This window comes from Rhynchophorus ferrugineus, unplaced genomic scaffold (genome assembly GCF_030347505.1).
Source record: "Rhynchophorus ferrugineus isolate W39M unplaced genomic scaffold, kcgeb_rfMv2 rfM1, whole genome shotgun sequence".
Taxonomy (NCBI): Eukaryota; Metazoa; Arthropoda; class Insecta; order Coleoptera; family Curculionidae; genus Rhynchophorus; species Rhynchophorus ferrugineus.
Genome location: NW_027472580.1, coordinates 28,001,317 through 28,024,875, shown reverse-complemented (window position 1 = coordinate 28,024,875; position 23,559 = coordinate 28,001,317). Strand labels below are relative to the sequence as shown.

The 23,559-nt window shown below is 30.6% G+C and overlaps 2 protein-coding genes across 5 annotated transcripts in view; one reads left to right on the top strand and one right to left on the bottom strand.

Annotated features, from left to right (window-relative positions):
- Positions 1 to 23,559, bottom strand: part of LOC143206623 (uncharacterized) — a 419,549-nt gene that overhangs the window by 20,522 nt on the left and 375,468 nt on the right. The gene's annotated exons all lie outside the window — the stretch shown is intronic.
- LOC143206622 (uncharacterized) overlaps positions 1 to 23,559 on the top strand; it is a 100,792-nt gene that overhangs the window by 48,850 nt on the left and 28,383 nt on the right. For all 4 annotated transcript variants that reach the window (XM_076419234.1, XM_076419231.1, XM_076419233.1 and 1 more), the window contains exon 2: positions 6,299 to 6,395. In XM_076419234.1, coding sequence (XP_076275349.1) covers positions 6,329 to 6,395 — 67 coding nt within the window. In that variant the 5' untranslated portion in view covers positions 6,299 to 6,328. The remainder of the gene's footprint in view (positions 1 to 6,298; positions 6,396 to 23,559) is intronic.

Sequence of the window (23,559 nt, the reverse complement as noted above, 5' to 3'; positions counted from 1 at the left end):
AAGCACCTTATCACTTCAAAGTTCTTTTATAGGTTTCTTCTCATGTATTTTACTCGCGTTTTATCTATAAAATAACTTAGTTGCTAAACTAAACCTTCTTTTAAAACAGACTTAGTTTAAAGAGTCATGCTACAGTAACAAATATATCCAGGGCCGTATAGGTACATTGAATAATCTTATTTCGCAGCATTGTTTAGAAACCTTACTCCTTTTTAAATGGAAAATTTAATATATTTTATATTTTTTAATATATGATATTAGGCCTGTGCGTTATTATCTGTTGTTGTATTTAACACTTGTCATTAATGATCTAGAATTCCTATAATACGAATAACCTGAAGGACTAAATAATCTCAAAACAATGATATGCTAGAAGTATGGGTCAAACACCCAAAATTTTTGAAGAATACATTAGCAGTTGTTGAATCAACTATTTCCACACAACGATAAACAATGACAGTTTAGTTATCACACGAATTGCCTGAAATTGCCAATGCCTTGATTGTCAGGTAAGAAAAGTATTGGAAAAAGCCACTGCCTGTGATGGAAAGTGGATTTACCACGATGAATTCCAAAAGCGGTGTCATTGGTTTGTTCAGCAGAGTTATCAACAACGACACTGAAGCGTATTATCAGCGTCCATAAAAATCTTGTTCTGCATGTGGTGACCGAATGAAGTTGATACTGCAGATATATACCAAAGTCATTTGTTTAAAATGAACGGCGTATTGTCGCAAAAAACATTAATAATGACTGGATACGTATATGTTCTAAATGTTGTGGGAGATATAATGTTTCTAATGCCCCAACATTGTTCTTTACAACTTAAGTATTTTTTTTAAATACATTTTTGTTCTAATGCTCAAACATTAATTCGTATAATTGTTTCATGTGATGTCGTTTACAACCAATCGTCCAAAAATGGTCGGTTGAATAATTTTCGGTTCAACTATCAACGTTCTTATGTTTGCATCGATCATTATTTAGTAACAACCGATGTTAAAAAGAGAGAATGTAGGCAATGAATAGATGTACCAAATTTGGTGATTAATTTCCATTTTTCGAGGGTGACAAGTAATATTTAATATACATTTTTAGATAATATTTGATGATATTCAAAAGCAGTTTTATTTATATATTTGAACTTAGAAATTAATTTTACAGCATTTACAACAGATGACAAGTTTCGTTTTTGTTTATGTATAATTCGGTCGCGAAGTGTGAAAAAACATGTTTTCAATGCTTTGAAAATATCTGAACTTGTACCGAGTAAATCGTATTTGAGGGAAATTTTACCTTTTACTCAGATTGGAAAAAAGGCGGCTGAATGTCATCGAATTCTGTGTAAAGTTTATATAAATCGTGCTTCATAGAGTTAACATGTGAGTATTGGTTTAGAGGTTTTAAAAGCTGTTCTGACAGTTCTGGACAGCCATAAAAGTTTGTAGACGAGAATTTGAAAGCACCACTCGATGACTGTGCGTGTAAAACGCAAGAAGAATATGTAGAATTGTTGTATGACACAAGAAACCATTTTCAATCTCTTGAGTACATAAAAGATACTCTGTCCAAATCCAGAAGATATTCCTTATATTAATAATTAGTTAATTAAATAAAACAATAATTGAAATAACTGACAATTAAAATTAATAAATGTATTATGATTGTTATCCATTATTAGTGTTTCATATATTTAACTGTAAAATAATATAAAATATTATTAAATGGTAAAAGCATTATAATATATTACGGTCCTGTATTATTGTGCCATTGTCCTGACCTTCTCACTGAAACAAAAATTACCCACTCATATATTATCACGCGAAATTAAAATATTCTTATTAATCCTCCCGAAATAACCCTTACAACGGTCTTAATAAACGGCCACTTATTTATGATATATGCCCGTAAGAACCACCTGTCCACATGTATACTCGCCCAACAATGGGATTCGTACCGTATTACGTCAGCGAAGACCATGCTGAGAAACTTTTAGCCCGTTTTTCAATTTGCATGCAAACCATAACGCGGAGAGCTGTCCATGTCGTGTAATTGCATTTATATGGGAGCCATAATAAATACGATTAAGTTATTATATTTCGATTTTAAAGGGGATCCCTTTAAGTTCTATGTATTTCGGCTTTCGACCGTGTTATTTAAGTATTTTTGAGTGCAAGAGGTAACCGTAATTTATTCGGTAAATTATGGCTTTCGCGAAGAAACTGTGTCTTGGGGGTAATTGAAATTCAAAACGAGTTGGTGTTCTAAAGGGGCAATGTATAAATAACTATGAGACAAAAGTTAACTATAATTTAAGCTATTTTATCCGACAGGATGTTAATGTACCGTGGTTATTCCGTTTTGTCATTTTTTCCGTAAGAATTATTTATTACTTTCAAGTTTCGATTATATATAATAATTTCTAACCAAGTTCTCAGAGTTTTCGACGTAACTGCAACAGATGTATGCAGTCTGGCGTTGTCATGATGATGGGCAATGTTCAAAGGAAGTTTCGAACTAAGTTTATTGAAATAAGTAAACTGAAACTGAAGAGTCAATATTGAAACATTGTTCGACAAAGATAGTTCTGGTAACTTTGTTGACATGCGATTATAACTTTACGTGATTTTGTTTATTTTTTACTCTATAATATACAGGAGATAGACAAAATAAAATGAACATCATGCAATATAGTACATCTTGTTGCATCCACTTGGTAACACAGTTTCCGTGTAAATAATGCGACGCATATGTATTGGTCAGTTTACATGTCAAGTTTCGTAGGTTATATTTCAGGGTATTATATCACTTCGAAAGAGGGCAAATGATTGGTGCTTGATTAGTGGATTAGTGGAGTGACAGTATCCACGGTAATGACGGTAAATATATAAAAACGTGGTGAAACATCATCGGCGAAGAGGAAAGGTTGGTGAAAACTAAAGTTACAGAGACCGACGAATATTAACAAGGATTGTGACCACACAATATAAACTTAACACTCATTTGGGTAACACTGTTTTGAGCAAATGTGGTGGATGGCCAAAGCTAATATTTAATAATATATGGAGAACCTCAAAAGAAGCCTACGATACAGACTGCCTGCTTCCTCCCTTCAGACAAGCATGGATTTCTTTGTGACTGTGCCAATAATTTATATCATTACTATGACTTGCTATAACTAACATATTATTAGTTAAAAAATACTGTCATATTTCAAGATGATTATATGCCCAATGCACAGCCAAATATATTCAGTCTTACAGTGATAAAGAGAATATCATCAAATATTTTTTCTGGCCAGTACAATCGCCAAAACCTCAACACAATTAAACTGTTATGGATAGGTCTGGAGGAGCGAGTGAAAATTGAATTTCTATATTCAATATTGAAGCAGTTAATAAAAATAATGAGACAACATTGGAAGCTATTCAGACATTTTACGAATCTGCTTCGCAAAGAAATGCAATTGCTTTGAAATCAAAAACTTGCTTAACAACTTAATAATAAATAGTGTGTTATGTAGTGTTCGTTATTTTGTCGATCACTAGTATATTAATTAAAATATTCACGATAATTTCTGTAAGTTATAAACAATTACATGTGTGCTCATATAACATGAGTATACTTAAAAATATTTTAGGCACAGTACTGATATCAACTTAAAGGTTTTAAAACTTTACTTTTCTCTCATGTTATTCATGGCTGGTTAATTATTTGCAACATTAGCGTAGAAGTGTAGGCGTCCCGTGGGTATTATGCAGTATTATCAGCAACTTCATCTTTACGAATTTATCTTGCTTAGATATCAGTATAGTGCTGTTTTTTGCCAGCCACTATGCATTTACTATAAAACTTATGAAACTAAGATAACTTATGATAATAGAGTTATCATTAATATATATTTAATATAGATTATTATATTAATAGATTTTAAAATATGAATTGAAAAAAATTCTGGATGTGATTGAAACTAAAATATATAATTAAAAAAATAATGCACTTGATGAGTTGTGATTAATTTTTAATTAAACCTTTAAATAAGATAATTTGAAAACTGTATTGACTAATAGTACAGCTTTTCGTAAGAGTTATTTTAAAATCCATTCAATACATTGAAATTATTTTAATATAGTGAATTATAAGCGATGTCAACAATTTGTCTTTTTCTCCTGAAAGGTTTATTAAAATATATTATTTAATCACCGCCGGTTACAAGTGAGCGTATATATATATATATATATATATATATATATATATATATATATATATATATATATATATATATAGTCAAAAAACTGTCAAAAAACAAATGCACAGTTCGACTGTTTTTTTTTCCTTCAATTCGTGATGTCAGAAGATGTACGAATCCTTTCCTGTATAAATTCCCAGAGAGGAAAGGACGGAGGTAATTGCTTGGAGAAGTTAATTTTAAATGTGCCTATATTTTTCAACGATAGAATAAGCGAGACGGAGATTTACCGTATTCCTTCACGTACTAACTTTTATATGGAATGGAGTAATACCCCACAAATGTTTTATACTATTTTAATATGTTGATTGCTATTTTCAAATAATATACTATAATAAGTATAAATAATACAATAGAACTTAAACAAAAAGAAAAGAAAACAAAAACAAACTAAAAAGTTAAGATGTGCAATAAGCATAAATACTAAATAAAAATTAAACATATTTTCTATTAATCATAGAAAAAAAGCTAATTTGTGACATAAAAATGATCGCATAATTACTAGAGCATTTTTAAATAAAGTAAATGCTTTATTTATTATTGAATGAAAATATTTTTAAACAAAAAAATCAAGAGAGTAATCCAAATATTGCCTATTATTGCTATAAAAACAGTCAAAAGTATTTTATTATTTATCATTGACATCTTTTATCCCTATTTCATTAACAATCTTGAAAAATATTGTTCCAAAATACTGCTGTATTAATATGCAATATGTTGTTATTTACAAGCAAACTACCAAAAAAATCATGAATCTATATATATTACATATAAATCTATGTAAGCATAAATTAGGTACATTTTTGTTAAGGTCGCAGCTTGGACGACAGAGCCAGAACGTTAAAAATCACTTTTTATATGATCAAGTTGAGTGAGATAAGAATTTGATTTTCAACATATATGTTAATTTTAATTGGTATAATCTCAGATATATTTTCTTAGATCAAATCGAATATGACTTTATTATAGTCATTATAATTATAATGAAAATTAATATTAAGTATTAAGCGTAATATTGTTTTACCCGAAAATACTTAATAAAGTTAACACTTTTATAAAATAATATCATAATCAATATGTCGTTGGGAACGCTATTCCTTTTACGATTACGATATATCTAGTTACCCCAGGCGTTGGATAAAACATGGGAGAAAATGCCAAATAGAACCTAAAATGAAGGGACTTTACAAATATTGTTTATATTAGTAATCGCTCGTTTTAGAATACATACTAAGTCTGTACTATTCTAAAGACACCATTTCTTTATTTCTATTACTTTACTTCTCCGCTATTTTCAAAATTCAAAAAATCTTAATTCTTTACATTCTCTATCAATGAATTCATACATATTTATTTATTCACTGATTTAAGTGTCCAGAAAAGATGGATGAACATTTTTAAAAACAAGATAATTTGATAATATTTTAATAAATGTCTGACATAGTGTAATGACAAATATAAGTTTATTAACATTAATAAAACTGAGTATATGTATATTATGATTTTATAAAGTAATATATTTTACAAAGAGCAAGAGCAACATATTTCGTGAGTTTTCCAGCGAACCTGTGAAATTCTTTTGTCGCGCATTAAAATTCAACGCAACAGGACGAAAAACATGTGTAAACAACTATAATACAAGCGATAGAACAGTACTATTAAGTAGACATGCCTATTGACAAGCATTTGTGGTGTTCTTATTTCATTGTGGAGCATGATAATAAGTCGACAAAGAAAACAAATGAATTCATTTATATTAAGTACGACTTATTTGTGATATTTAGTAGTAATAATTTATATCGCGTTTATGTCATGAAAGTTTACAATTTTATCAGTGCTATAAAACATACAAGACAGCTCTAGAAAATTGAATTTTCGGACAAATAAATTTTAATATTATTTTAATTGCTTTTGAACTTTTAATGTAATTGTTAATTCTATTTAGAAAGAATATGGTATATCTAAATGAAAATTGTATTTATTTATAATTTTGTTAATTCCAAATGATTATTTTGTGTCTTATTAAATAACATATTTTTTTGTTTACAGATTTAGACAAATGCAATAGACAACTTCACAATGGGAATTGATGTTAAAATACTTGTTTTTGCACTAAGCTATATATCATGTACTTTAGCTACAGACGGTAAGTATTTAAACTTCTATAAATAATCAGACACATTGTTTTAAAATAGTAAATAGCAACGAGATAATAAAGCTACTGCTATTACTCTAAATCAACGGGGTAAATAAATTTAGTAAATCATCTAGGAATACGCAGTTTGGGCAATAATTTTAAACTTTTATGTAATTTAAAATTTGATTAATTTCCAAATGATAAGAATGCCCTTTCCAACTCTTGATTTTATGATTTTAAGTTTACAGCTTTAATTTTACATTTTTAATTAATTGTAAATAAACGTTTATTCAGAATTAAATGAAAAATCAGCAGAAACATTGGCGAAATATGTAACTATTTTTTTTAAATATCTTAACAAGGAGAAAAGATAAGCTTATTTTTAAGACTAATGATGAATATTTTTGTATTTGGATAATATTATTTTGAGGGGAAGCTTATCACAGTCGTGTGTATCAATCTAGATGTTGGGCCTTCGGTAACATTAAAAGTATTTTGTTTCAAATTACAGTGTCTTCATTGTAAACAGGGATCAAAAGTTATAATCTGACATATGAATAGACGATACAATTGATTGTCTGATCACATAATACATTTTTATTTTTCATTAAACATACAACTTACAATATACACGCAATAATATACGAATTAATTAATATATTTTATTTGGCTTTAATAATAAATATTGTTACCTCTTTTGGCCATCCAAGCAGTTTTAGAGGATAACGTCAACTTCTCCACCTGGTGTGTCAGGATCAGGATATTTCACTAAATCGCCACTATCGACATAGTGTCTTTTATTTTTGAGATCGCTCTCTAACAGGTCAATTGAAAAGTCTCCGGCCTACCATAGTAAAACACATTTTTTTTGGCAAAATTAGTTTTTTTTTTATTCAACATAATTCCCTTCAAGGGTGATACACTGATTTAGCGACCCTCCAACTTTTCGATACTACTTTTGTAGTACGATTTGTCGTTTGATTCAAAATAGGCCTCAGTTTCGGCGATCACCTCTTCATTCGACGGAAATTTCTTCCCAGCGAGCATTATTTTGAGATTTGAGAACAGGAAATAGTCGCTGAGGGCCAGATCTGGAGAATACGGTGGATGAGGAAGCAATTCGAAGCCCAATTCATGGATTTTTGCCATCGTTTTCACTGACATGTGACACGGTGCATTATCTTGGTGAAGTAGCAATTTTTTGAAGTCTCTTTTTTTTCAAACGCGGCCGTTTTTTCGGCGATTTCGTGCTTCAAACGGCCCAGTAACGCCATGTAATAGTCGTTGTTGATGGTACTTCCTTTTTCAAGGTAGCCAATGAAAATTATTCCATGTGCATTCCAAAATAGAGACGCCATAACCTTGCCAGCTGACTGTGGTGTTTTCCCACGCCTTAGAGCGGGTTCATCGTATGCAGCCCACTCGAATAACTGTTGATTTTCTTCGGAGTGGAGCCATGTTTCATCCATTGTCGCACATCGACGCAAAAACTCGGGTTACGCTTGATCATCTTCAAACACCGCTCCGAATCATCAACTTGTTGTTGTTTTTGGTCAAAAGTGAGCTCGCTCGGCACCCACTTGCACAGAGCTTTCTCATACCCAAATATTCGTGAATAATATGATCTACACGTTCAGTTGATATCTTCAGAGTGTCTGTTTACGGTCATTCAAAATCATTTGTGAATATTTTTAATGTTTTTGTCGGTAACAACCTCTTTTGTGCGTCCACTGTGTTCACCGTCTTCGGTGCTCATTTCACCAAGTCTAAACTTATCGTACCAATCCCTGATGGTTGATTTTCCTGGGGCAGTGCCTGTAAACTCGGCATCAGGCTAAGCTTTTGCTTCAACCATATATTTTCCTTTCAAAAAGCAATATTTTATCAACATGCGGTATTCCTTTTTATAAATTTTTTTCGCGATAACAAAAGTTGCTTCACTCAAAATGCTATAATTCACAAACTAATGATCCGACAGCTGTCAAATTTATTCACTCATCTTTTGAGGGTTAGAGCTAACTAAAAAATGGATATACTATGGACATATGGATTAACTTCTAGTAGCGCCATCTATGAGTCAGGCCGGGGACTTTTCAATTGACCTGTTATATTCTTGATCTATATCATTCTGGGATCTTTTCGTTGATTCTTAGTGAGCACACGAAAAAATTCTTATGTATTTTTGTTAAAATTCGAGTAGTTTTCTAATAAAATTTGACAGTTGAGGGCAGTAGTGATTAATTTTTTAATTAACTATTTATTGTTATTTTTGTATTATTACTTATCAAACTTCCCTCGTTTCATATGACTTAAATAGAACGTAACAACAAACGAAGCTGTTAAATATTTTAGAGATATTTCAAATAAAATGGAGAAAATGCTTGAATAAATGGTTTGAACTCCTAAAATAATTTATTTAACTTGAAATAGAATATTTTGGCAAAGAAATACTGAGCTAATTTTATTACAATTATTATGCTGAAAATATATATAATGCCCCTCATAAAGGGTTAAATATAAATTAAAAAATACTACAAATGTTTATAAATTGATAGATACTAATTAACATTTGTTCTTTGTTAAATATTATACGTAAAATACAAAAGTATGTACTGTATCTTGAACCTTCCATTAACCACTACTCAAGGTTATTTTCTCGATATTCTTAAAGACGTTTACCACTGAAAAAAACTGACTGCATTGACACTTACATCGTAAAGATACAATTGATATAATTTTATTGATATTGAGTCGTCAAATAAAAAGCTTTTTCATATAAGAAGAATATTACGTTCGGCAGAACATTGCGATGTAAGTAGCTGGACGATATTTATATAAATAAAAGTCCAGGGCTATGCCGTTTTATATCTATGGTTTACGCACTGAGTGAAACGTTCTTATTACTGGGCATTATCGTCGGTATCCGCAAAACGTGTTTCGTCGTTTTCTGGATTTTACGCTATGCTTTTGTAAAGATTTATTAGCAACATCAATCGTTTAAGATAGTCTCGGGAGTCCTACAAAGTAGGTAGGTCTTTTTTTTAATACGTTAAGCTAGTCGGTTTAAGTTGTCCAGCATTTTAAGAGAAATTTTAATTGACTTGCATATCAACAAGTTCTGGTATATAGAGTGGGCGAGTATATATGTTTTGTTGTTCGGATAATTCTAAATCAGATATTTTATTTTCTAACATTGTACAAGCAAGTATTCGTAAAAATGCTGTAGTTTTAGAACATCATGCTAAGAATTCTAATGCGTTCTAATGAGTGGTAATGCCCTAAAGAAAGAATATACATACTAGGTGTGTCGATAGTTACTTTTCGGTTTTTCAATAGATTCCACTGCTTGTGCAATGTGATGATTTCATACATACATTATTTTAGTGTGTTGATACTAATCTTAAAACTACACAAGTTACGTTCTGCCAAAATAACAGAGTTATTGATTTATAATTTTTTGCAAATGTTATTGCACTAGGTTGTTTCATCAAAAGAGATACTTACTGCGAACATTTTCCAATCATAAGAATATGTAAAATTTGGTTTTGATAATTGGAAATTGTCCAAGTCGTAAGGGTCTTCAAACAAGGAAAATATCCACAAGATAGGACTTAGCATACACCTATACTCCTCTTACCAGTAATTGGTAAAACAATGGAAAAATAATTATAAACAGAATGAAGAAGGCACCTAAATAACATAATTCTAATTTGGATTCCGTGAATTGAATAAGTATATTGTATTCAATTCACGGAATCCAAATTAGAATTATGTTATTTAGGTGCCTTCTTCATTCTGTTTATAATTATTTTTCCATTGTTTTACCAATATTGTACTGTAGGCGTCATCAGTATCAGTCATCAGAAGTCTGGCATTATGAACATTACTAACATACTAAAAACTACATACTAAGTACTAACATAAAAAAGACGTTTCCACATTATTAATATTCCACATATTATCATATACTTTCACCGTTCCTCAATCGAAGAGGGTTCATATCAAGTATAATGACGAATATTCTGCTTTGCACAAAATACGCTCGGTCTAGGGCAGCGTGGAATCAGTGTTGGAATCATCTCATTTATACAGCAGACCTTCCAACTAGTGAGGATGCATTGAGTGCGGCCTACGCTGACGACACTGTCGTTCTTTCAGTGTTTTCTAATTCCAAAAACTACTTCGTTCCAACTCCAACGTCATCTGAATAAAATGGAGAAATGGTTTTAACAATGGAGAATAATATCTTTATAATAAAATACTTTCAGCTATTCCCGCCAACTCCAAGACAAAACTATGTATATTCGATCATATGTAGGTACGCGATGTTGAAATAACAATGTTGATCTAAAAAGACTATGATCATGATAATTTTACATTTATTTTCCAACAACATAAGATTTAAATAATAGAAATACGTTGGAACAAGGGTATAGTATGTAGGGGACATACTTATCTTCAAATTGTTTCTCAGTTAACTCTCCATTTAGGGCTTGGAATGCGAATTAAAATATTTTGAGATTTTTTTTAATACATTTTTTTAGGCTCCCTTTTACCAACGCGTGTTTATCTAGACTAGACCTACTGTTTACCGTGGGCTCCGAACTATGGTCCTCGGCATTAAGCCTACAGAACCCACCAAACTTGAGAAACTTAAAAATCATCCCAAAAGACATCCTGTCTTAACCAATCTACTTACTGGCGCGACGGGGATCATTTTCCTTGTTGAATTTTGCATGCTTTCCTATGAAAATTATAAATTTTAAACAATCACATACATAAATTTACGGCGATACCCCAGCAGGATTCGAACCCGCGATTATTGCAATAGCAGGCGGACCGTCTTGTCGTCTTTACCACTACGCCAATCAAGCTGGCAGTATAAATTTTAAGCAAATAAAAGTTCAACGAAATTAAAAACAAAAGTTCGAAACTATTGATAAGTAATTGAAATTAAATTAATTTTTACTGAAACAAAATTAATATTGAAAAGTAAATTAACTTTTCATTTCAGAAAAATAATATATTGAAAATATTAAAAATATCGTCAAAATTATTTTCTTTTCTTTTGTTATCTGTACAGATGTTTCAGGAAAATGTTATTCTGCTGCTTTGCCATCCTTTGCGTTCAATAGCTTCTCCTTATGGTTTCCCGTAACTTTAACATTTCTTGAACTAAATGATAAAAAATAGTAAAATATAAGAACAAACTAATGCCACGTTGGGTAACATTAAATAGTATCATATCAATTTAACATCAATTCGTAATTTCTGTTGTCAATTATGTCAACAATTGCTAGTATTATATATTAAATTTAAAACATGAAAATGTAAAAAAATATATCAGCATGTTATATTTAGTAAATTTTTAATAAACAATTTACTACAGTTGAGGGAAAGAGGCGATCTATCATCTTGCGAAGATGAACGTCAGGTTTAAAAGTCTGATAAAAAAACCAAAGATCGAACATTAGATCCTTTTTAAAACTCAAGGCATTTTTAAAAATTATTAATCATTCGCGTGTTTATCTGTCCCATGTCAGCTTTGATTGTGTAAAAAACATAAGTTGAAGTGCTCTAATCTCTTCGATTACCTTGACAGGGTCTTTTATGTTCTACATAAGTGAATTTAACGGACTGTGAAGCGTTTTATATTAACCTGACAGTCTTATAATTTAAAATAGGCTTCGTACACGGTCTTTAAACAATTGCTACAAGTCAAAATTAAATTTTAATTATAGCTCTCATAAAAGCGATGCGACGGGCGATATATGTTGATGCACTCGTTATTATAAATTTAATACACCCGTTTTTAATTGTACTTACTGGAACAAAATGATTTAGAGTACACTATCCGACGAAAAAAATGCTTTTTTAATTTTTTAACCTGTTAATTAAATTTAGATAGCAAAGTAACTTATATTCCAAATATATATTGAGTGATTATGAGTAATTTCGGTTATTTTCAAGTTTCAAACACTATTTAGATTTTTACCACTTTCCTGATAATATCATAATTATATCACTGTAGAATTGTAAAGGTTTCTGTATGAAAAACAATGATCAGCAACCTATTTTAAGCTGGTTTTGCTGTAATATTTAAAAATCAGATGAAACAAAAATCAGATGAATCAGATGATCAGACTTTACGGTGTATGACTTAAAACTACCTTGCCAATCTCTCTTGCCTTGATTTTTAAGTCTCAAATACCTGAGCGTGGTCTAGTGTTATCGCTATGAAATACAAGATTTTCGTATTCATATGTTATAACCATTAGCCATTATTCACCATTATTTCAGTCGCATTAGTTGTAGACAGTTGTAAACAACAAAACACAGACACAAATAGAAACTCGGCGCATTGTGTCCTTCACTGTTAAGTGATGTTGAACTCGTCTAGTGAACTTTGAACTTCTACTATTCGGTTTTATGTAAATATTTCAAAACTAACGATGTTTAGTTTTCGATATAGTTTTCTACTGGCGACAGTATTTAATATGTCAATTGAAAAGTCCCCGGTCTGACACATATATGGCGCTACTTGAATTAAAACCATATGTTTTTTGGTTAGCTCTAACCCTCAAAAGATGCGTATATAAATTTGAAATCTGTCGGATTATTAGTTTGTGAATTATAGTATTTTGAGTGAAGCAAATTTTTGTTATTGTGAAAAAATGGATAAAAAGGAATTACGCGTTTTGATAAAATATTAATTTTTGAAATGAAAACAGACAATTGAAGCAAACACTTGGCTTGATGCCGAGTTTCCGGACAGTGCATCAGGAAAATCAACCATCAATGATTGGTATGCTAAGTTTAGACGTGGTGAAATGAGCACCGAAGACGGTAAACGCTGTGGACCCCCAAAAGAGGATTTTACCGACGAAAAAAATCCACAAAATGATTTTGAACGACCGTAAATGGAAACTGAATGAAATGAGCAGACACTCTAAAGATATCAATTGAACGAGTACATCGTATTATTCACTAATATTTGGGTATGGGAAAGCTCTGTGCAAAGTGGGTGCCGCGCGAGCTCACTTTTGAACAAAGACAACGACGATTTCAAGATGATCAAGCTTAATTAACCCAATAAACCCATTTGAAGGACGAAATCGCCGAAAAACGGCCGTATTTGAAGAAAAAGAAAGTGCGGCCTCACCAAGACAAACCGTGTCACAAGTCAGTGAAAACGATGGCAATGATCTATAAATTGGGCTTCAAATTGCTTCCTCATCCACCGTATTCTCCAGATTTGGCACCCAAGGACTATTTCCTATTCTCACATCTCAAAAGAATGCTCTCTGGGAAGAAATTTTTGTAGAATGAAGAGGTGATCGCCGAAACTGTGGTCTATTTTGAAGCAAAGGATAAATTGTACTACAAAAATGGTATCGAAAAGTTGGAGGGTCGCCCTTGAAGGCAATTATGTTGAATAAAAAAAAACTAATTTTTCCAAAAAAATGTGCATTACTGTGCTAGGCCGGGGACTTTTCAATTGACCTGTTATCATCAACCTAAAAATAGGGCTCGGCAGGAGTTTAAGGGAGGAGAACGAGCAAACTAATTCTGATACCGGCTTTCACTTAGCCACATACTCATTATCATAAATCATTTTTAATGAGCTTCAGCGTATTGATCCCTTTTCGGAATTTAAAAAATCAAAATTCAATGAAAATTACTTTACCTATCGCTCCAAAATACGGTTTCATTGGATAAGTGTTACTCGAGATATGCTTTTAAATATGCCAAAAATTATAATTATTGTAATGGATTTATTATATTATATTATTTATGATATAATGTTATATAATGTAGCTTCATTAAATATTTTAAGGGATTATTTATTGAATATAATAAGCGACTTTAAAGCCACTTATTTGGGGAATACTCCAAATTGGCGTAATCTTTCGCCTACTAGCTTATTATAACATTATTTTCTTTTTACTTTATTTATTTCCTTTCATATTTTGCTATCTTTTTTTTTGGCTTTTTAGGATTATTACTAATTGTATATCTGTATTTAGAAACTTACGTAGAAAGACGGTAAAAATTAATTAAAATTAATATTAAATGCAATTTGAATAAACGCATATTTACATTTAATTTCTCATAAATAGCGATAAGAAAAACATCTTGTTTTAGCTTTTAGCTAGGCTCCTCCCAGTCATGTGTGTATGGGATCAATATTCTGTTTCTGCTGAAAACGGCGAGTCATTATTGTCAGCATTGTAAATATATTTTATTGCTATTTTTGATTAATTATCGATTTATTTATTGTATATTATACTTGGTGTTAATTAACTGTCAAAATTTACATTTTCATTCAATGTTTTAACTCTTTTGTATTTGTATCTTCGGCGTAAACAAATTTACCTATATTTCAATTAATTATAAATCGGCTTTAACTTTGCTTTTCTGTTATGAAAGACAAATAATTAGCCAGACCAGACTAAGATTTCTCATTTCCAAATGCCCAGATAATTTCGCGGTGCTTTTGATATGGCACTCAGGATTAAAATTGACATTATTATATCGTTGATTATTCTTCATCGGTACATCAGCTGAGATATCTGTTTCATCAGAGTGCATGATCTCGTTTAAACTTTCGGCTGTGCTTAGACTTTTTAACTCAAGGTATTGAATAATAACGACCTCTTTGTTGACAAAGAAAGATTAAATAATGTGTAGCTATACTTCAGTCAGGTACTTTTAGGATCACTCTTGTATATCTAGAATTTTATTTGTTTTAGAATTCGTCCAATTGTTCAAAGAAGTATGTAATATCATATGGAGATCATAAAATTGTTGTGTGAAATTAATTGGCCAGTGTAAAATTTCCTTCTTTTATGAGGACGTGTAATCATAAACGAAGAATTTTATAGTTAAGTGGCTTGTAAAATGGGAAAAAGTTTATTATGGCTGTAGTATTAAGCGGATAGTATAGAAAAAAATCACGAATGTAGTATCTGGTATAAGCCTATAATATATGAGCTATAATAATAATATGGTATGAGCCTATAATATATAATATATGAAAATATATAATATGAGCCTAAAAAAAACAACATACAATTAAAACAACATACGAATTAAATCTATAATTGCTTTATATTAAATCGATTATTTACTTTAAGCTTATTTCATTAACGCTTTTGTTTCCATAAAATTGCGAATACGAAAGACAAAAATAAATGAAATGAGCATAACACATTTTATAATATACAGGAAAAATTAAAGCAAAATTTCATGATATAGCATGAAAGTGTTCTTTGAATAAAATCTGTTTTCGTATATATATATATATATATATGTAACTAAATATCTTTATATTTAACCAACTTCATATTGAAGCTTCACTGGCAGGCTTCACTTTTCAGTATTTGTCATTTCGTTGAAGTCTGAACAGAAATTGTTTTCAGCCAGCTGAAAATGTTTTGCGTACTTTTTACTTCATTTTGAAAAAAGCGGCTGAAAATCACCAAATGTTTTGTGAAGCTTATGGCAAACATGCTTCATAGATATCAACATTTGAATACTGGTTCCAACGTTTTAAAAATGGTGATTGGTGACACTGAAGACAAAGAGCTTTCTGGATACCAAAAAATTAAGACGAATACTTCATGGTATTACTCGAGAAAATCATTTTTCAGGGATCGCTATGAATTACAGTTAATGCGTTTGAGCCGAATATTGCATGAAAAACGACCGTTGCGGTCGAGTAAAAGCACAACAATGTTATTCTTCAGCATGTGCTACCTCCTCTGGTGTATTCCTACAATGCCTTAGTATGCCTTGCTATTTAACCTATCTTAGATTTGTACCGATTTCTCACAATAAGCTTCAAATTCAAAAACAGTCCTTTATATTTTTTAAAATTACATCACACTATATCATGTTCTTTTGAGCTGTTAATTTTTTTTTATTATTTAATTTATATATTGTTACTAGTCGTTTCCATCTAACCTACAATTTGTCTTTATAATAACTTAAATCGAGGTATATAACTAGGAGGACCCATCGGCCCTATCTCAGTCTCTGGTGAAATAATGTTTATACTTGTCACTGCTGAATTTTTTAATATATGCACTTCACTAAACAACACTACACAAGATCAGATGGTTTGATTCTTTTGGGTCTGTGTCCTGTTCTGGTGGTATCTAATAGTTGTAATATTTCAATGTTCGTATGAGAATGGAGTCTTTCCTCATGCCCCCTTGCAATTCTCTTGATTTCTTGACTGACTGTGGGTATCTGAAGGTCTCGATGTAGGTAATCAGTCCTGTAGTATTTGGGTGCACTCTCAGGACTTCGTATTTGATTTATGTTACTCTTTGCAGGACATCCCCATAATTGAACTCCGTATGTCCATATAGGTTTTAGTATTTGCGTATATAATAGCAATTTATTATGTACAGTTAATTGTGATTTTCTTACAATTAGCCAGTACATTTTCCTATATTTCAATTCCAGTTTTTTCTTTGCTTCTTTACATGTTCCTTCCTGCGAAGTTTTGCATCGAGATTCATTCCGAGATATTTAGCGTTGTTGCTATATGGAATGATACCGTTATTTAATTTTATTGGTGCTTGTACGGTCAGTTTATCGGTGAATTGCACATATACTGATTTACTTTCATTAATTCTTATTTTCCAAGCTTGCGTACAATTATTTATATTGTCACTTGCCTGTTATAATTTTCGTGAGGCTTCTTCACTATTGTCTCCGACAGCTATAATCGCACTATCATCAGCAAATTTAGCCATCGTAATATTTTCCATTTGTGGTATATCACGAGTGTAGAGTAGATAAAGCATTGGTCCCAGTACGCTTCCTGTGGTACACCTGCTTTAGTTTCTTTTATTGTAGAGTAAACTTCTTCTTGTTTGGCTCTAATCATTCTGGTTGTAATGTATGAATTTAATAGTTCGGTGTGTTGTTGTGGTAGCATTTTCTGTAGTTTATGAACAAGGCCTTCATGCCAAACCTTATCGAAGGCTTGTGCTACATCCAAAAATATAGCTAAGCATACTTTTTTACTTTCGTAGGCTTTTTCAATAACATCTGTTATTCTGTGGACCTGGTCAATTGTTGAGTGCTTGTTAATAAACCCACACTTGGTGTGTTAGTATTACGCTTTTTCTAACTATGATCGGATTTATTCTTTTCAACAGGAGTTTTTTCAAAAACCTTAGATATTACTGGCAGCAGTGATATAGGTTCCTAGGCTCTTAATTCGTTTGGTGACTTCCCAGGTTTAGGGATCATTATAATTTCCGCCATCTTCCAAATGTCAGGGACATGTTTTAATCTAAATGCTGTATTGATCAAGTTGGTTAGTTTTATAATTCTCTTTCTTGCTAGTTTTTGCAGTAATTCTGCTGTTATTAAATCGTAGCTTGGTGATTTCCTGGGGTTAATATCATAACTTTTTAATAACTTTGGTTACCTCTTTCGGTGCTGTTAATCTTAAACAAACGTAGCGTGTTTTATAATTAATAAGAAAATGAGCATGTACATTTATCAGTATGTATCATGTTTGTATCTTTTCTGTTGTTTCTAAATTTAGGATTTTGGGATTTCCATGAGAATGATATTATAATTAAATTATTGAAGCTATATATAAACATTAGAGGTTAATCTCGTGAAACATTGGTTCTAATTAAATAAGCTGTACATCATCGCAATTTTATGAAAACATGCATTTTTGAACAATTATTGTACTCTAAAACTCTTAACTCGTTGGTAATAGAATTTTTCGGCTACCTTGACAAGGTCACTTTTATTCACCACAAGGACGTTCTAATAGCGACTGTGGCATTTTCTCATATACCGAACAGGAACGTGTACACGGTATTGCAGAGAATTGCTTCTTTGTAAACAGATATTATAAGGAAAACTCGGATGTAGCATCGGATTCGTTGATTACGGCAACACATAATCGTAAAAGCACCGTTTACAGCTCAGGTTAAAAATAAAATCTTTTTATTTTCACTAATTTCGATTACAGTACATGTTTACATTTGTATTTCAGGATTTTCTTTCAAATACTCTGTTTTTAGTTTATCTAAATTCAGAACTGACCTAAATAATAAATATATTTATTTAAGACTCTCAATGTTAAGCCAATTCAGTGCCCATGCGGAAAATATGGTTTCAAAGGTATAAAATAAATAATAAAATAACTTTTGTTTATTTACGAGAATTGAGTTACCGTTTTAATATAAGTTAAATGATTATTTATTCTATTTATTCTGCTGTCTATTATCCGTCCAGTTTATTATGTGAAATTCGCCTGAATGTTATTTGAGAGAACGTGGGAATGTGAAAGAACTTATTCAACCTGGCCTATGAAGTTAGATCATAACTAATTGGCCCACAAACAAAATAATTTTAGAGTTAGATTTTTTCTATAATTGCCTTTTTTGTGAATTGATTAACGTTTTTAATTATTGTCATACCCTTGTGACTAGGATTTCATATGCAAGTGATTCCTTGTAGACCTTGTGCCATCTCTCATGTAGTTTTATGTACAGGTCACAGTATTCATAGTAGCGGATTTTCCAACATTTTGAAAATTTATTAAAGTAGAAGAAATTTCATGTTACTCAACATTAATCAACTAGTTTCAAATTATTTATGCTTAAATATAGAATGAAATATATAAATATATTTTTAATATTTTATAATTTTTAATATAATTATATTTATAATAATATATTTAACATGTTAAGATCCCTAAGCTCTCGGGCAATTTCTTTTTTTGATAGATTCTTTCATTTATTAGTTTATATTGTTTTCCAACTGGAAATTTAAAACTATCGATCAATAAATAATATTTTTACGTGACCAAATAACCTATTAAATTATTTTCTGAGATGTTATAATATAGCCGTGAATTTTATATTTAGATAGATAAGATATTTTTTGAAAGTTCTAACATATTTTGCAACACTGCAGAAAAATGCCATGTTGCAAAATCCCTTGTTTACATTTTTTGTCTACATTTTGACTTATTCTAGAAGATCATTTTTCAAATATATTATCGTCAATCCATAGCGATCTCCCATGATATTTTTAGTATTAGCTTCCTACTTTACTTTCTTGAAGCATTGAAATTTTTTAAAAAATTATTTCACTAATAGCGAAGTCATAAGGGTTTAATGTCATTATCAGCTGCATATTTCTAAATACCCAAGTAGAAAATGCAATTCTAAATATATAATTCGTGGTAATAACCATTAAAAACCTAAAGTTTAAATGAAGAAATTACTGATGAAAATTTGATAGAATTATTATATGAAAATTGGTGTCAAATACTTTTAAACAATAGCCAGTTGACTTATAAATATCTGAAAGTTAAGTTATAATCTAGGAAGATGTTTTGTTTTCTGAGTTACAGTTAGTTATATAAGTTATAGTATAGTTAATTATATAGACATTTTTCTTTAATTTACAAATAAAAAATTCTTTTATACAAAGAAGCTACAAATTAATTTACGAATTAAGAATACCTAAATATATTCTGTTATTGCAGGACTGTACTATGTATTCGACCAAAGGTTTCCTTTAATTTTTTAAATAGTCTTATTGAAGATGTGACTACTTTATGGTTGTTAACGCTATTCTGCCATCTGTTGCCGACGCTAGATCTCATGCTTTTACAGAAGGTTAAATTGCAAAAGAAACCAACCCTTAGGCGTGTTTCTTGCCTCGTATTTTATAATGTCTCTCTGTATATTTACTATTATGTGTTCTATGTGAACGGCTGAATAAAGCATAAGTTGAGATTCGGACAGCTTAAGTTGGTTTTAACATTTGAATATATAATTAGGAAGGGAAATAGTGTCTATTAAAATTGGAGGTATAAATCTGAAGAAGGACGCGTAAATAAACAGGAGAATGAACGCATTCTGTTGTTTGTAATTGCTAGGCGAGATGTGATGTTATTTTACTTGCTGTAAAATATGCAGCAGCGGCTAACCTTTGTTTTTGATTAACCTTTTGATGAAATATACAATAGCTTCAAGTTATTATTTCTAATTGTTAATATGCTTCTGCTATATATATATTTTTAATTTCAAGAAAGCTCTCACATATTTTGCAACATTGCAGAAAAATGCCATGTTGCAAAATCCCTTATTTTCATTTTTACTTATTATAGAAGACCATTTTTCAAATATCTTACCGTCAATCCATAGCGATATCTCATGATTTTTTTAGTATTAGCTTCCTACTTTTTCAACTCCTTTCTTGAAGATTTGAAATCAAAAAAAAAATAATTCTCTAACATCGACGTCGTAAGGATTTAATGTCATTCTCAGCTGCATATGTGTAAATACTCAAGTAGAATATGCAATTATAAATATATATTTTGTGGCAATAACCATTAAAAAACCTAAAGTTTAAATGAAGAAAATTGCAGTAATATAACATTGTCAGCTGAAGAAATAAGAAATATCTTCCTTGACATTGTTTTCGTAGATATATTGTTATGCGATACTCATTTATGAGTACCATTATGTTTGTTTTCTGTTTGTTTATTCTCAATGTCAGCTGATACTTTACTTATTATTGCAGCATATTTTTGGTATTTTATTTTGCTGCGTTTGGTCCTCTACATATAGTAAAATTTGTTCAGTCTCAAATATTACTGCATTTCCCATTCCCATATTTACTTTTCCCATTATTTAGAGTCACGTATTATTTTAGTTAAGGTTACTTATTTGCTTTGGTCCTTTTAACCTGCTATATCGTTCTACTATATATTAAATCATTTTCTTAACTATTTATGAACTTTATTCACTAATTTTAATTCTACATGATATGTTTTATTACCTATCTTCGCACGCTTCTTAATTCTGAACATTTTGATATTGAATTGGCTACGTTATAATGTGGTGTAGTAATTGACACATACATGATTTTAACATATCACATGTTAACATGTAATAATATCATTTAAAAAATCAATCACTAGACCAAATAATGCTCTTAAACCACTTTATATAGTGCAACAAATATTTTTTACATCCCACAGTTTACATGATCTCAGCACGTCATTGGTCCAACAGGTCGATATCGGCCCACAGACCCATAAACTGTCCCTAGAAGCGTCATTTTCTTATTCGGAGAAGTGAATCAAACCGCTCCAAATGCAAAAAATCAAGCAACACGACTAACTGGCCATTCGCCTAAGGCCCGGAGCTTTACGATATGTCGCGCGTATCTTCCATCGCTAAGCTTCTGCTTTTTCTTCTCGCGGTCTCTTTCGCATAATTCGCGGAAGTTTATGAGATATAGTCGTGGATTCTTGACGGTGTTTCGCTGCAGTTATCGTTCTGCAGAGTCAATGGTGTGGAAATTATTGAATTTATTCTCCAAACTCTATAACTATCAAATCTAAATTTAGTTAACATTTTTCAGAAACTTTGTAACAGTAATATTTCATGTATTTTAATTCTGTATACTATAATAATATTTGTCGTAAGGAATTAACCAACGGTATGTTTTTATAGTGTTTTAGTACATTTTTGTTTATCAAGATAATTTTAAACATATTGTTTGTAATAGCTTTTTAATATAAATATTATTACATATTTTAGATTATATCTGTGTGAATTTTAGTTTTTCCTTTAATGTTCGATAACTTCTTAATGTTTAATGGCCCACATTTGATGAAGTTCCATTCAAAATTATTTCTCCTTTAATGATTTTTATCTATACCAGTAGCTCAAAACGAAAACCTTCGTCTTGTGGGAAATTCCACAGTTTTCGAAAGTGGTGAATAGTTTTTGATTTTGGCGTAGTGTCTATTTCAAATAATTGACAGTTTAAGTCGGCCGTTTAGAACACGACTTATTTATAGTGAATATAAATGACTGATTTGTGTTGATTTAGAAATTGATAACTTTCCATTTAAATCACGTAGATATACAATATATCGTTACTTTATTTGTTTGAAAACAAGATGTGTGGCCCTTGACTGTATAATAATAATAACTGTTGTTAAACCTATTGTAATTAATGATCCATTGTCAACTAGATAAAATATAATATTTCCATCACTACAGATTAAGTGAAGTATGATGAAACAAAATAATTCAATACACAGAAGAAGTTCAAATCAAAGTGAACAAGGAATAAAACTGCTTTAAATACATTTCTAGGCTGAGAATATAAATTAAATTCTATATCTATAATTGAATATTTAGGGGATTGTCTGGAGAGATTCATATCTCATTCGGACACCGATGAAAGATAAAATATTTCTACAAGTTGACTGATTTTGGAATTGAACCTTCGGGAGATTTGTTGTTGGTATAATATTTTTTAGGTAAATATAAGGTATTAAATTATATATTACACTTATTAGACATATAAACAAAACGAATTTTCAATTCAAATTTGATATTTAAGAATACACTTGTTATTTATATTTCGTTATCACCACTGCAAATGTGGAGAATGGTTTATAATATTTTCAAGTAATTGCACATATCATGGAGGTAAATTCAATGATGAAGATTTTATAGAGTTATTATATCAAACTGGTGTCAAATATTTTAAAAATTGTTAAAATAATCGCCAGTTGACATATGAATAGTGCGCAAATACCTGAAAGTTAAATTATAATTTAGGAAGATGTTTTGTTTTATGACTTGCAGTTACAAAAATAATGAATCATTTAAACCTTTTGTATATGCGTTGAAATAACTTCAAAAAATATTTGGAAACGCTCAAATAGGAAGTCATGCGTCACAAGTCATATTCACTGCCAATTCTGTCTGTATATTACACTTTTTATGAAGACAGTAATAAATTAGTTTCATGGATTTCAAACATGAAGTTTTGTGGCTCCCTATTAGCGTATTAGCTAAAAAATAGAGAAGATAGATAGTTATTATAGATATATTATATAGCCATTTTTCTTTAATTCATAAATAAAAATTTTCTTTTATACAAAAAAAGCTACAAATTAAATTACGAATTAAGAATACCTAATAGATATTCTGTTATTGCAGGACTTTACTATGTATTCGACTAAAGGCTTCTATTAATTTTTTTAATCGTCGTATTGAAGATGTGTCTACTTTATGGTCGTTAACGCTTTTTTGCCACCTGTTGCCGACGCTAGATCTCATGCTGTTGCAGACGGTTAAATTGCAAAAGA